At 41.6% G+C, this 14275-nt stretch overlaps 1 protein-coding gene across 1 annotated transcript; it reads right to left on the bottom strand.

Annotated features, from left to right (window-relative positions):
* Positions 1-1025: 1025 nt before the first annotated feature.
* LOC109439473 (uncharacterized) lies at positions 1026-12958 on the bottom strand. The gene is made up of 4 exons (XM_019719788.2): positions 12790-12958; positions 3383-3509; positions 3123-3183; positions 1026-2718 (listed from the first exon to the last, which is right to left on the bottom strand). Exons 1-4 carry the CDS (start codon positions 12835-12837, stop codon positions 1158-1160), a joined length of 1797 nt encoding a protein of 598 aa, XP_019575347.2. The 5' UTR covers positions 12838-12958; the 3' UTR covers positions 1026-1157.
* Between the last annotated feature and the right edge of the window lie 1317 nt (positions 12959-14275).

Below are 14275 nucleotides of genomic sequence, written 5' to 3'. Positions count from 1 at the left end.
CTAACAGGAGGCAGGGGCCTGTTCTCACATCGAAGCACTGAGTCATGGCAGCCACTGCACATGCAGCAGAGAAACAAACACCTGTGTCCCTCTCTATTTTGTTGCCCTATCACAGGTCCCTCTTCTTAATTAAAACTCTATTCACCAAATACCAAAGGAAGGATGAAAAGCAAAGGGCCAAATATAAAAACTACACTCTTTCCTAAACTTCCCATATATAAAGTTGATTCCAACTATTTATTAACATGGAAAATAGAAAAAAGGCTCCTATATCCATCACATCAAAAAAGAAGCTATGTCAGAGGAAAAGGTAGACTATATATATATAAAGGTATATTCTAGGGATATAAAGGACTTCCACAAGCCACTAGGAAGATCCAAATACCAAAGTACTCATATCCTTTTCAGTGGAACCCTAACAGAAAAAATACAACATAAAAAAATTGAACCTAACTGTATATAAGAAATACTTAATTCACCCATGCATCTAACATTCTTCAAAATGATAAGAAAACATTATTAAATGTTTTAAGGAAAAACCACTACTTATTACTCTTATGTCTTAATGTTGAAAGATGACTCTCAGAATTATTGCACTTGAATATGCATTTCTGAAAGTAATTAGTAGAAATCCGCTCTAGTGATGCACTTCTAAAACTGTTCAATAAACACAATAATATATTTACATCTTTAATAAGGACTTTCATGTTGAAAGTTTTCTGGCACATTGTACATGAATTTACATCAAGCTTTTTCATGTTACTTACATTTATTTCTATTTCTCTTCCATGGGAATTTTCAAATGTAAGAATGTGGAGCAATTCAAGAGTTTCCCATGCTGTTTACATTTAAGGGGTTATATCCAGTGAGTCCTTTCAGGGATAACTGAAGCTTTTCCCACATTCCTTATACTAACGAGCTTTCCACTGTGAGTTCTTTGTGTTTTCGAACATCACTGGGAGACTTAAATGCTTTATCCTTTATTTATGGGGTTTCTTCGCAGTGTGATTTCCTTCATATTTTCGAAAAGAACCCAGACAACTGAATGTTTTACATTTTTTTTTCATGCATTATGATTTCTCTCCAGGGTGATTTCTTTCATGTTTGAAAACTTGGTATCTGAAGGCTTTCCCAATTTACATTCATAAGGTTTTTCTCTAGTGTTGAGTCCTTTTGTGTCTCTGAAAGGTACTACTATGTCTGTAGGCTTTCCCACACTCCTTACATTCATAGGGTTTCTCTCCCGTATGAGTTCTTTCATGTGTTTTTAAGGAACTGTGACCTCTGTAGGCTTTACCACATTGCTTACACTCATAGGGTTTCTCACCAGTGTGAATTCTTTCATGTATTCGAAGGTCACTGGGATACCTGAATACTTTACTACATACTTTACATTCATAGAGTGTCTCTGCAGTGTGAGTTCTTTTATGTATTTGGAAACCCTTACGAAAACTGAAAGCTTTACCACATTGCTTACATTCATAGGGTTTCGCTCTAGCATGTGTTTTTTCATGTTTTTGAAGAGAACCACGAACTCTGAAGGCTTTCCCACATTGTTGACACTCATAGGGCTTCTGTCCAGTATGTGTTTTTTCATGTTTTTGAAGATAACTGTGATCTCTGAAGGTTTTACCACATTGCTTACATTCACAAGGTTTCTCTCCTGTGTGAATTTTATTGTGTATGTGTAAGGAACTGTAATGTTTGAAGAATTTACCACATTGTTTACATTCATAGGGTTTCTCTCCAGAATGTGTTATTTTATGTTTTTGAAGAGAACTGGGATAAGTGAATGCTTTGCTACATATTTTACATTCATAGGGTTTTTCTCCAGTGTGAGTTCTTTCATGTACTTGAACATAATTAAAAGAACTGAAGGCTTTACCACATATTTTACATTCATAGGGTTTCTCTCCAGTGTGGGTTCTTCCATGTACTTGAACTTGACTGGAACAAGTGAAAGCTCTACCACATATTTTACATTCATAGGGCTTCTCTCCAGTATGTGTTCTTTTATGTTTTTGAAGAGAACTGGGATAAGTGAATGCTTTGCTACATATTTTACATTCATAGGGTTTCTCTCCAGTATGAATTCTTTCATGTGTTTTTAAGGAACTGCGATCTTTATAGGCTTTATCACATTGTTTACACTCATAGGGTTTCTCTCCAGTATGAATTCTTTGATGTATTTTTAAGGAACTGGGATCTCTGTAGGCTTTACCACATTGTTTGCACTCACAGGGTTTCTCTCCAGTATGTGTTCTTTCATGTATTTTTAAAGAGCAATGATCTGTGTAGGCCTTACTACACAGTTTACATTCATAGAGTTTCTCTTCAGTGTGAGTTATTCCATGTAATCGAAGTGAACTTGAACAACTGAAGGCTTTCCCACATTCCTTATATTTATAGGTTTCTTCCCCATTGTGATTTCTTTCATGTTTTTCAAGCCACTGTAGATAACTGAAGGCTTTACCACATTCTTTACATTTATATGGCTTCTCTCCATATTTTCGAAATTCATATGCTTTGTGTACAGTGTGACATCTGATGTGCCTACTAAGGGATGAAAGATACACAGAGACTTTTCCACGTGCCCTGCATTCACATGGTTTCACTCCAGTAGTTTTCATCTGCAGATTGAGATTTGAAATAAGGCTGAAGTCTTCTCCATATTGACTACACTCTTTACTTTCACAGAATCTCTCTACCATTGGACTCCTGTAAAAAAAAAAAAAAGGAGAGAGAGAGAGAAGCACAGTATTAATTTCTTTATTAATGATTTTATATTCATTATATTTATTATGATTTCTAGGAAAAGTATAGGTATACTGTTTTGTCTGAATTGTCTGAAAATAAATATACTGAATGTTCTCCAAGAAGACTTTATCCTTGCTATTAGCAAAGTGTGATATGTATATATAGGGTTTATTAATGCTATTTCCAAGTGAACTATTTTGCAAACACTAAATGTGTATGTTACATTTAAGAAAGTATTTTGGTAAAAATTTTCCAAGAAAGACATTTGAAGCAGGGTTTATTAGTTTTGTTTGTTGCTTCTTTTAAAAATTTTATAGCCTACTAGAATTCTCACATGAAACACTACTTTCTATTGTGTGACTCACCTTAGTTTTCTCCCCTGGTTTTTACAGTGATCTTCAATGTCATGTTCTTCCCATCTTTTCCCTAAAACGCAGACCCAGAAAAGTGATTCCAAAGAATTCGTATTATGGAAAAATTATTAGCTTCCAGATAAATGATGAGTTGTGACCATACCCAGATTATTTATCAACATCCTTGCTTTCCACATTCCGCATCTTGGAAAAATATTGATGAGCAAGAAACATTTACCCTCTGATAAATGAAGCAATGTCATTATCCTTACCTACTGAGGCCAGGTTCCTGAAGGTTTCCCGCATCACATCTCTGTAGAGTTTCTTCTGTGAAGGATCCAGCAGAGCCCACTCCTCCAGGGTGAAGGTCACAGCCACATCCTCATAGGCTACTGAGTCCTGTGACATCCCAATACATGTAGAGTAGGATATGTGAGCACTGGACATCTAGACTCCATGTATAAGGTTACATATGATTCTCTTGTCTCTGAACATTTATTCTATAACTTGATCGACAGAAGCTTGATGTCAGCCCACACTTACTTGCTCATAAATTTGACAGCATTGTGAACACATGGAAATTACTTATACATTCTTACTGTGATCACATGGCATTTATTTTTTTCTAATGTCAGGGTTCAGAGAATGTTTGGAAATGACAGAAATGCTATTCAAGTGAAACAAGTATTACTAGTTTAAGACTATTAATTCCTTGTGAGAAAATTTCTTTCATCTTTATTACCTACCATTTTCAGCACTCCATGAGGCAGAGGCTTAGATCTACATAAGGTTTTAATAAACAAAACACAGTGAAGAACTGGAAGCTTTTCCTTCTATTCCCATTACCAAACATGAAAGTGCAAGAGGCCTGTGGAAATCACTTTCAACAAAGCCAGCTGACCATGGCGTCCTAAAGTCCTCCAGGCCTTTAACCAGTAATCAGATACTGTTGGCTGAATGTAAATATGCTTGTGGAGAAGCACTGCTTGTAACTTGTATAATACTGATCACAGACTGAGTTCTTCCTTTCCTTGCTGTTCAATTTAACGGGGTTAGAAAGTTATTGGGAACTTAGAGCACAGACACAAGGAAGAAAAAAATGAAATGTTAGACCACAAAATTCCTATACTCGTGTGCCTCAGGGCAGCTTCCAGTCACTTTTAGAACATACAATGAGAGAATATGCCCGAAGAGCTCTTTCTGGTTAAATCCTAACAGCGTGTACCCTGGGACTTGCTGCCCTTGAGGGAGAGGTTAAAAGCTATAAATTGTAATGGAGTTCATTGACGATCAAATGGTTTGATGGCGAATTTGACCATGATTATAGAACACTTAAAGGATTCAACATTGCTTTCCTCCAAAAGAACACAAAATTTTCATTCTCCAATTTTAGGAGGAAAATTTTCCTGACAAGTCACTCTAGAGGCTGCCCTGCCACCTTCAAGTCTGGCACTTAAGGAACTTAGGAGCTGCCAGTCTCAATCTCATTAAAAAAAAACCACAACAAAAACAAAAAACAAAATTGAAATGAACTTCTCTGTGACCTCTTCAGAGTCTTGAGGTCACAGAGAAAATGGCATCTCCAAAATTAGGAAAGAGAAAAGATGGTATTTTGAGATATGCGCCAAATATTCTGTTCTTAACAAGGCCCGTTCTCAAAAATATCTATTTCACCAGAATCGAATACAAAGACGATGAACAAAAAAGACAGAACACAATGTCCATGAAGCCTAGGACAACCTTCTTTAATATGAGGATTAAAATACAAACAATGGGAATACCTGGAAAAAAGAAAGACGGAAGAAACAGGAGAGGTAAGTGAAGTAATAATCACTGACCTATCCTAAAATTAATGACAGATGACACACTGTAGAACCAGAAAGCTCTAAAACACTAACCACGAAAAACACCAAAAATGCATACTCAAGTATATCATATTGAAAGTAGACAAAAATCAAAGACAAAGGGAATATATTGAAAGAAGCCAGAAGGCAAAACAGACCTTGGGTATAGAGAAACAAAGATTTTGAATTAAATTCAACTTTTTTTCGGAAACTATGCAAGCAAGAACAGAGTGGAATAAAATATTGAATGTTTTAAAATTAAAAAACCACTCTGCATAATTTTGTATTGAGGAAAATAATCTATCAAAAATAAAGAATAAGGACTTTCTGAGACAAACATTGAGGGAATCTGTCACTAGTACACCTACTTTAAATGAAACATTAAAAAATTCATCATAAAGTATGTAAATCATAAAAGGTGGAGGATTAGAAAAGGAATAAATGAAGGTAAAATTATTTTGCATTTCTTAAAATACTAGCAATAAATGTATTTGGTAATTATATGCTTATGGGTAATAGAAATAAATGACAGAATGTGACAAGGGGCAATGAGCGAGGAATTGGAAATAGTGTGGTATGAGGTACTTGTAGAAACAGTGAAGTGTTACAGTGTGACTTGACAGATGTGGGTTAGTTGTACATGTATATTCAAAAATAAAGGGAAACCACTAAAAAAAACTTTAAAAAAATGTGACTGATATGCTGAGAGAGGAGAAAAAAACCAATTAAGTAAAATCCTCCATTAAAGCCAAAGAAGGCAGAAAAAAAGCTGCAGACAGACAGAAACAAGGGCAGCAAATAGAAAAGGACAGAAAAGAAAAGATAGAAAAGAACAAGGGAAGCAAATAGAAAACAGTAAAAGGTTTGGTAAATATTACTCTGACTGCATCACAAACCATTTTAATCATCAATGGTCTCAATACAATTGAAAGATACAGTAAATATCAGATTTTAAAAAATGACTTTTATGTTGTCTATAAGAAACGCACTTTAAATATGAAGACACAGATAGATGAAAGGTAAAGGGATGGAGGCAAGTATACTAGGCTACAGTAATCAAAGGACAGAGATATGAATTGTAGACAATGAAGTTTTCAAACCAAGGAAGACTCAGAGATAAAGACATTATATGGTGACAAAGGGGTCCATCCCCAAGAAGACACAGCAATTCTTTAGGTGTGTGTGCCTAACAACACAGGTCAAACTACATAAGGCAAGAGCTGATAGAATGCAAGAGGGAACAGATGAAGCCACTGCTGTGGCCAGAGAGTTCAACACCTCTTATCATGAATTATAAATTCTCGTAGCAGAAAATCAGGAAGGACAGAGCAGAACTGAGCAGCACTATGCAACAGCTGGACTTAACTGTCATCTGTGGGATACTTCATGCAACAATAGAACACACATCTTCTCAAGTTCACATGGAACATTCACCAAGACAGAACTCATCTGGGACATAAAAGACACCATAAAAATTTGAAACAACAGAAATCGTGTAAAATATGCTCTTAGATCACACAGAAATTAATCTGGAAATCAGTAAAAGGAAGGTAGTTGGAAAATCCCCAAATACGTGGAGATTCAACACACTTCTAAATAACACATAGGATCAAAGGGAAAAAAAAACTCAGGAGAAATGAAAAACTATTTTTACCTAAAAAAATTAAAATAAAAAAAAGCAGTGCCTACAGGGAAATTTTGGCCATTGAACAAATTCACTGGAAAAAAGAAAGATTTGTAATCAATAATGGAAGCATCTACTTCATGAAACAATAATAAGAAGAGCAAATTAAACTCAGAGCAAGCAGAATAACAGAAATGATAAAAATTAGAAAAGAAATCAATATGATTGTGGAAAAATCAATGGAGGAAGAAATTTTAAAAGCACTTCTTTGACAAGATGCATAAAACTGGTAAATATCTAGACAAGATAACTAAGAAAAGAGGGAAGACAGAAATGACTAATATTAGAAAGTAGAGGGGAAAATGAAAATACGAAAGTATTTAATAAAATTGAACATCGACTTATGATAACAAACTAGCAATGGAGGGGAAAGTCCACTTCTTGAGAAAAAACATCTTCATGAAACCTGTAGCTAAATTCATCACACTTATTTCTCATGACATGAGTGACTGTGAAACACCAGAAAGAACCCACAACAGAGATAACTCCTGGAATCAATAAGAGAGTAAAGCAAGGATTAAAAATACACAAGTCAATTGCTTTCCCACGGACCCCCACAAATATACTCAATGGATCTTTGACAAAGGAGGAAAGGCAATTCAATGGAAAAGGACAGTATTTTAAATAAATATTGCTGGAAATAATGAATACCCACAAACAAACATATAATCACAAAAATGAATGGAGACGCAGACCTTATACCTTTCACAAAAATTAATTCAAATACATTGTAGATCTAAATGTAAAATGTAAAAGTGATAATCTCCTACGAGATAACATAGGAGAAATTCTAGGTGCAAATAAAAGAATAATGAGGTATCACTATGCACTGAGTAAATGGCTGAAACTCAAAACAGCACATACTGGTGAAGAGGTGAAGCTGCAGGGAACCCTCATTTATTACTGGTGGGATGGAATCAGGCACGCCCACATTGGAGACCGGAACTTTTAATTTATTAATAAATATACTCTTACTATGTATAGTAAGATCCAGAAATCTTGGTATAGGCCTAAATGAACTGAAACCTTATGTTCACACAAAAACCTGTATATGAATATTTGTAGGCACTTTATTCACAATTGGCAGGAGTCCAGAGTTAAGCAAGATGTCCTTCAAGATGCAAACAGACAATCAGTAGTAAATCCAAATGGTGAAATATTTTTAAAAAGAAACGGGGCATTAAGCCATGAAAACACAGGAGGAACCTTAAAAGTACATTGCTAAGAGAAAGAAACCAGTCTGACAAGGCTACGCACTGTATGATTCCACGTAATGACAACCTGCAACAGACAAAACCATGAGCCAATAAAAAGATCTTTGCGTTTGAAGGATTTAGGAGGTGGAGATAGGAATGAATGAATAAGTGAACACAGAAGCTTTTTAGGGAAGTAATACTACAGTTTGTAATACAGAAATGATGGATACACATTATTATACATTTGCCCAAACCCATACATCCCATAACACAAACTCAACGCTAAGGTAGACTGTGCACTTTAATACAGCAATATTGGCTCAGCAATTGTAACAAATGCACCATAGTCACATAAGATGAAAAAAATAGGGCAAACTGTGTAGATGCACAGGGGTTATGTGGGAACTAACTCTGTGTTCTCTTAACAATTTTTCTGTAAACCTAAAATGGCTTAACAAAACTGAAGTCTAACCAAAAAAAAAAGAAAAAAAAAAAAAGGAAAGAAAAGAAAAAGATGAAGGCAGATTCACACAATTCACCTCGATGACTGACTGATGGATGAAACAGGCCACGTGTCATTCACCCGATCTGACCTTATGTCAATAAGCCAGCCTGGTGCTCTAGGAGCCTGAGAGCAGGAAGGAGGTGAAACCTGCATGGAATGCCATGTTGGAGAGCATGTCATCTATATTCTGAGAAGGGCCACGGTCACTGTCAGCGTCTGGAACTCCAAGTGGATGAGGTGTGTCCTGGTGAGTCCTGGGATGTAGACTTAGTAATGGACAGACAAGTGTCACCTACATTTATATTCTGGGGATCTGAGTCAAGAGATTCCCAGAGTTCTTTTACCAAAAAGCGGCAACTCTTAAACCAAGAGCCTGTGAACATATGCAGGCGGGGACAACTGTGGGCCAGCAGCATGATGACTGCCTGATGCTGGGTGAGCTGTGTGACCCTTGGGCTTGGGCCTTCATCAGAAACGTCCCAATTCAGGGATGAAGGACAGCAACTCTCCATGGAGCTCCATCATGTATGAATGTGCACTGTCCTCCTGAAAGCCTGTGCTGCCCACGGCTGTGCATTCAGTGAATCCCAGGGAACAGCCCAGGGAATCAAGAGGTCCGGCAGATGGGTGATCTCCTCCAGCACCACGGCTTCTTTCAAGGGACAGGAGTAAGGCAGGTCATCCCTCCTGTGGGTGGTGTGGACTGTTCCATGATGTGACTCCTGCGGACCTCTGAGCTAGACCTAGCCCAGAATGGAGTTGCTTCCCGTAAAGCCCCTCAGAGACTGTCTTGTTCATAATCGATGTTTTCCTTCGGACATTAGCCAGCTCTCCGCTGTGTCACACACAGCACACTGGTTACTGGAACGGGCCGTCGTCCTGACCCCATCAAGCATTTTCCCATACCTGTAACTACCATACACCAGTACCCCTGTCCACAGGGTCATGTTCTGCATTATCCTTTGGAGACTGCCAGATGGCAAGGAGGATAACCACTGCATCTTGCAGACCCCCAAGACGCGCCCTGTAGGTACTGTGTTTCCCTGAAAGTAAGACCTAGCCGGACAATCAGCTCTAATGCATCTTTTAGAGCAAAAATTAATATAAGACTCAGTGTTATGTTATGTTATATTAGACCCAGTCTTATAGTAAAATTAGACCCGGTCTTATATTAATTTTTGCTCCAAAAGACTCATTAGAGCTGATCGTCCGGCTAGGTCTTATTTTCAGGGAAACACAGTAAGTTTCCCTTAATAAACGGTTAATTGCCAGACTGATGTGGCCTACCTCATTCCTCAGTCTTTCCCTGGGCTCCACTTATGCAGGTAGATGTTCAGTCTCCAAAGCTTTCCCTTGGGTCTGCTGTACAAACAGGTCGCATAAACCAGAGAGCTATGGTTTGGCTCCATCATATCACAAGCAAGTGTCAGCAGCCAAGCTGGGCAGGTGTTTCCAGGGCCTCCAGGGCCAAAGGCATAACCGGCACCTCAGTGGAGGGTCCCAGGCTCAGCACATGGAGCCTCTGTCTTCAAGAGGGCCCAGTACGTGGCAGTAACTGCAGCCCTGATGGCACACAGTGTGGGGCCCAGGACAGTCCCTTAATCAGAAGCCTATGGACAACTCAAGATCCTCCTCCAGAGGCTCCCATCATGGCCAACAGGGTTAGAGGCCTCCTCCATGACAACCGGTTGCTGTATGGAGTCCAAGTACCCTGGACTTAAGCAGGGTTTGAACTAATCCCTTTGCTGCGCCAAACTGAAACTATGGTGCTGGCCACTGTAACCCAGGGGGTCGGGGTCTTTGTTGCAACAGGTGCAGGGGCGGCAGCTGCAGCAGCAGCGTAACTTAGGGGTCCTGCTGGACCCTCTGGAATCTCGCCACTTATGGCTGCCATCCGTCTCTTCTTTTTCTCTCTGAAATAAAGCCTCTTTAAGGAGTCACAATCTGATGGGCTCACCTCATTCACAGGGTATAATCATCCTTGTACCCGAAGAGCTGCCCCTAATGTCTGTGCAAACCCAGCCCCAGTCACATTTTCACTCTAAACACAGGGTTTCGGCCAAAACATCAACCCAGGACCACTGTAAGGAGGGTTTCATTCCCATGCTCTGCTCACGAAGAACAAAGAATGACCAAAACTGTCAACTCAGAGTCCTCTGTACACAGACCCCAGGCTGGGTGGGTCCACGCTACAGCACAGGGAAGCACAGCTCACAGGGCTCCCCAGCGAGCAGCAGCTCCCAGTGCAGGAGCCTCCAGGCTTTAGTGAACATGTTCCCATACTTGGGGTCTAGATACCCCTGGTTGAGACAGAACCTCTGGAGTGGGTCAGTCCCTGGGGAAGGAGGGTGGGACACCTGAGCAGCTCCAGGAATGGACTCTGGGAGCACCCCCCCCCCCTTCTGCAAGCATGGAAGCGCTCCCTCCCCCAGACTTCCATTTTCACAGTGAGGAAACTCAGCCTGATTCAGTTCAAGGTTCTAAACCATGTAAACTCTCAAAGTCATGAACCCTTTGTGCCCGAGACAAAACCCCTGATCTTCACAGATTTTCTCCATATGCACAAACTCCACTGAGTGCACCTACATTCTGGATGAAAAACTCAAACAGAAGATCTAAAAATGTCGAGACCTAAGAAGCCACAACCACCACCTCAGAAGGGGCGTCACCACCCCTCCCACACACATGCACCTGCACCCCCAGCTCTCCAGGGCTGCAGCTTGTCTCAGTGTAAAGGCCCCTCCATGGTAGGTGTGAGCAGGAAGGACACCTGCAGGGGAGACTCCCCAGCAAGAACCACTGCGCCTTCAAGTACAGTGGTACCTCGGTTTTCGACCGTCATCCACGAGTTCTGAAACGTTGGAAAACAGCGGACAGCTAGGCCTCAGGATCTTGCACTCAGCGGAAGCCACGTGACATGTTCAACTTCCGAGGCGTGTTAGAACACCAACGCATTTACTTCTGGGTTTATGGCGTTCGTAAACTGAAATGTTTGTCAACTGAGACGTTCGAAAACCGAGGTACTACTACTGTACTTCCCTTTGCAGCTCTTAGCTTGCATCACTGACCACAGGCCTCTGCTCCCCACTGGAGGTGCTTTGGAACACAGTTGATATCGTAAATGCCAAACCCAGTGTTTGAACAATCCAGCAAAATCACTTAAAGCCAACATTTATAGGGAAAGAAAGAAAATTTAAGGGTCTTGAACTAGTTCAACTAGAAAATCATAAATACATATCTGCTCTTTTCAGAAAAAGATGTCAGTAAATTTCTAGAAATATAAAGTGGCTGATAAATAATCATACTTGAACATGTCTGCTCTGCAAGTCTAAACGCTGCAATTGTATTTGAAAACACCCAAAACTAAAAAACGGACCTCACTACTTACTACACATGTTCGGGGAAGAGTGAAAGAATTAATTCGAAAATAAAATGTAATCATGGAATATGTTATTTTTTCTAAAATTCACCTGTTTTTTTTTTGGCCTGTTTGGAACTATTTTATAGCCTTTCAAGCTCTACTAAGTAAATGCATTTTACCCCTATTGAAAAGCGGACACTTAATTAAGTCAATAAATCTTTTCAGGGTGACAAACCCAGGGAGTGGCAGTGCTGACAGGAGAGAACACCCAGGAAAGGTTCCAAAGAGGAACCTCCACCCAAAGGACTTCCCATAGGACGTCCGTGCACCCCGGGAAGGCCCTGGCGGAGAGGTGCAAGGATTTCAAGCAACGGAGTTCCTTGAAAGGGTGATTATTCTTGCCTTTCCTCTCCCTTAAAATATCCACAAAAAAATGTAAGAGCCATCCATGACTCTGTGGAAAAAGGATAAACAATTAAAAAAGGGCAATTAAAATATTGGATCTGTTTGAAATAAACCACGGAGGGCAAATAGCTGAAAAAGAAGTTGGCTTGGGAATTAATTCAAGGAGCGACCTAGAAATTTGGAGACTTACCGCCTGCCAGTCCCAGGAAGAGACAGGCTGGGGGCACAGAGTCGTGGATCTGGGACCTTGCTTCCCAAACATTTGAAAAACTCAGGAGAAAACGGGTCCCCCTGGGGAGAAAGGACACTGGGGATCACACAGACCACAGCTCCTCCTAAGCACGAACCCCGGAGACCGCGTCACGATTGTTTCCTGATGACTCTCCCGGTGGTGACCGCACCATCTGCGGAGACGCAGGGCTGCAGGCGCAGAGCTGCCCAGAGAGGCTCCCAGGCTGAAGTCATCGCGCGCAGTGACCAGACAGAAAGCTCAGGGTCCCGACTGCCGGCCCAGCCCCCACGCTGCGCGCCGGAGGGGACTGACGTCCCAGAGGAGCCCCAGTGGACTCAGGTCTGCAAAGTCCTGAGTGGACCGCGGGGAGGCCGGGTCCCACCACCGCCGATTCTAACCGGTTCCAACCAGCCTCTCGAACCCGTCTCTGCACACAGGCCCCGAACACTCACCATTTCTAGGTTTCCTGGGTCTCCCAGAGTCCAGCCTACGACTTCCATGACCAGCTCAGATCACAGCGCGACAGATGATGCGGTAAAGCCACCACGTACCGTGAAGGCCAGGCGACAACCGATCCTCAGCACCGTTAGAGCGAGTGGGGACGTCCCCGACTTCCCGTTGCATCGCCCCACCCATCTGCCCCTCATTGGACAGTTCACAAGGCCACGCCTCCTCGTGCCTGAGTGACAGCCGACGGGAGGACAATTGGCTCCCCGAAACCAGCCTGGATAGCGGGAACTTGACCCTGCCTGTTTCATTTGAATTTAAACAGAACTTTTTCCTATCCTGGGGCTGTCTCTATTGCTTTCCCCCAGCTGTTTGTGAATGCGAGGGCACTGGCATGCGCAGGGACTTTCTGATTGAGTTTCTAGATGGAGCAAGTTAAGTACAGAGCATAAAGACAGTCCTGGACGGGCCGCAATGGAAAGAAAGGGTCTTATGTCCTCTAGGGATCAAGTGCTTGGCTTAGGTTGTGAAACCACTTATGGAACTCCACCCTTGTTTAGAAACTTACTAAAATGCGGCCTCACCATCTGTAATAAAGAGTCTGGTCCTGAAGCAGGGCCTGGTTGACACCCACTCAGTAGAGGCCTGTGGGGACAGAGCCAGAAGAGCAGTTTCCAGGCTCTTGGCCTCACGTGCAAAGGTGCTCACTCGGGTAGTAAATGGCCATCAGCTGTGGCTCGTAGGCCGTCAGCTGTAACCAGTAAGCCATTGGCCACTAATATAACTGCTGTGGCTACACTAGCAGCAAATAGGGGCTAGCAAGAAGATGGTGGCTGGCAAGCACGGATTGCAGCTAGCAAGTGAGGTTGGTTGGCAGAAAGAAGCAGATGGCGGAGTGTGGATTGCGGATCACGGATCATGTGGCTTCTGCTTCTATATCTCCAACCTAGCTGTCAGCGAGAATATAGTGGTATGACTCCCCTATCTATGGCTCCGTGGGTGTTCCTTTTTGGCCTCACCATATCCTGTGTTCTTATGAGGGGAGCGGGAGCTGATACCCCACATGACACATGGCATGACAAGGCCTCTCTACGTCCCCAGCCTCATCTTAGTTGACCTACTTATAGCTTAACAATAGCTCAACCCCCAGTGGCTTGAGCTCAGAATGTCCCCTGTCCCATCCAGTTCCCTGATTTAGAAAATTACCCTGAAATTTATGATTAATATCCTTAGTCTTATTGATCACAATCTCTGTAGTCTAGCCTTCTTTCCAGGCTACTCCCACCATTGTTCCTAGGTTACTGCCTCCACCATAAAATACCATGGCGACAGGGAAGGCTCCATGCAGACCCCCCTGGAACCCTCACATAACCTCTGGAGGACCTCCCAGATTTTCCCTTAAAAACCCCAAGCCAGTCTGAGAATGTGAAGGCAGTTTTTGGAGGTGTTAACCCACTGCCTTCTCAGACCACTGGTGCTCTGATAATATAC

This window comes from Rhinolophus sinicus, linkage group LG07 (genome assembly GCF_036562045.2).
Source record: "Rhinolophus sinicus isolate RSC01 linkage group LG07, ASM3656204v1, whole genome shotgun sequence".
Classification (NCBI taxonomy): Eukaryota; Metazoa; Chordata; class Mammalia; order Chiroptera; family Rhinolophidae; genus Rhinolophus; species Rhinolophus sinicus.
Note: the sequence above shows the minus strand (reverse complement) of the source record. Positions and strands in the feature narration are given on the sequence as shown.